At 25.9% G+C, this 1,586-nt stretch overlaps 1 protein-coding gene across 1 annotated transcript; it reads left to right on the top strand. All coding sequences in view use genetic code 6, as the record gives it.

Annotated features, from left to right (window-relative positions):
- Positions 1-172: 172 nt before the first annotated feature.
- Positions 173-1,304, top strand: TTHERM_01984390 (surface protein; the record flags this gene model as incomplete). Its single annotated transcript, XM_001028926.2, has 2 exons — positions 173-314; positions 443-1,304. Coding segments are annotated over 2 exons (1,004 nt in total), but the record flags the coding sequence as incomplete, so codon positions are not given.
- Between the last annotated feature and the right edge of the window lie 282 nt (positions 1,305-1,586).

The following is a 1,586-nucleotide window of genomic DNA, read 5'->3' on the forward strand; positions in this document are numbered from 1 at the left end:
AAAACCTAATAATCTGATACTTAATGCTCAGATCGTGTTTCAGGGTATGTTTTAATTAGTAATTAATGCTTCAAATAAATAGCTAATTGTAAAACCTAAACATCTGAAAGTTAATGCTCAGAATGTGTTTCAGGGTATGTTTTAACTAATAATTAATGCTTCAAATAAATAGCTAATTGTAAAACCTAAACATCTGAAAGTTAATGCTCAGAATGTGTTTCAGGGTATGTTTTAATTAATAATTAATGCTTCAAATAAATAGCTAATTGTAAAACCTAATAATCTGATACTTAATGCTCAGATTGTGTTTCAGGGTATGTTTTAACTAATAATTAATGTTTCAAATAAATATCTAATTGTAAAACCTAATAATCTGATACTTAATGCTCAGATTGTGTTTCAGGGTATGTTTTAATTAGTAATTAATGCTTCAAATAAATAGCTAATTGTAAAACCTAAACATCTGAAAGTTAATGCTCAGAATGTGTTTCAGGGTATGTTTTAACTAATAATTAATGCTCCCAATAAATAGCTAATTGTAAAACCTAATAATCTGATACTTAATGCTCAGATTGTGTTTCAGGGTATGTTTTAATTAGTAATTAATGCTTCAAATAAATAGCTAATTGTAAAACCTAAACATCTGAAAGTTAATGCTCAGAATGTGTTTCAGGGTATGTTTTAACTAATAATTAATGCTTCAAATAAATATCTAATTGTAAAACCTAATAATCTGAAAGTTAATGCTCAGAATGTGTTTCAGGGTATATTTTAATTAATAATTAATGCTCCCAATAAATAGCTAATTGTAAAACCTAATAATCTGATACTTAATGCTCAGAATGTGATTCAGGGTATGTTTTAACTAATAATTAATGCTTCAAATAAATAACTAATTGTAAAACCTAAACATCTGAAAGTTAATGCTCAGAATGTGTTTCAGGGTATGTTTTAATTAGTAATTAATGCTACTAATAAATAGCTAATTGTAAAACCTAAATATCTGAAAGTTAATGCTCAGAATGTGTTTCAGGGTATATTTTAACTAATAATTAATGCTCCTAATAAATAGCTAATTGTAAAACCTAATAATCTGATACTTAATGCTCAGAATGTGTTTCAGGGTATGTTTTAATTAGTAATTAATGCTTCAAATAAATAGCTAATTGTAAAACCTAAACATCTGAAAGTTAATGCTCAGAATGTGTTTCAGGGTATGTTTTAACTAATAATTAATGCTTCAAATAAATATCTAATTGTAAAACCTAATAATCTGATACTTAATGCTCAGATTGTGTTTCAGGGTATGTTTTAATTAGTAATTAATGCTTCAAATAGATAGCTAATTGTAAAAACTAAATATCTGAAAGTTAATGCTCAGAATGTGTTTCAGGGTATGTTTTAATTAGTAATTAATGCTTAAAATAAATAGCTAATTGTAAAACCTAATAATCTGAAAGTTAATGCTCAGAATGTGTTTCAGGGTATATTTTAATTAATAATTAATGCTCCCAATAAATAGCTAATTGTAAAACCTAATAATCTGATACTTAATGCTCAGAATGTGATTCAGGGTATGTTTTTAC

This window comes from Tetrahymena thermophila (genome assembly GCF_000189635.1).
Source record: "Tetrahymena thermophila SB210 genomic scaffold scf_8255487, whole genome shotgun sequence".
NCBI lineage: Eukaryota > Ciliophora > Oligohymenophorea > Hymenostomatida > Tetrahymenidae > Tetrahymena > Tetrahymena thermophila.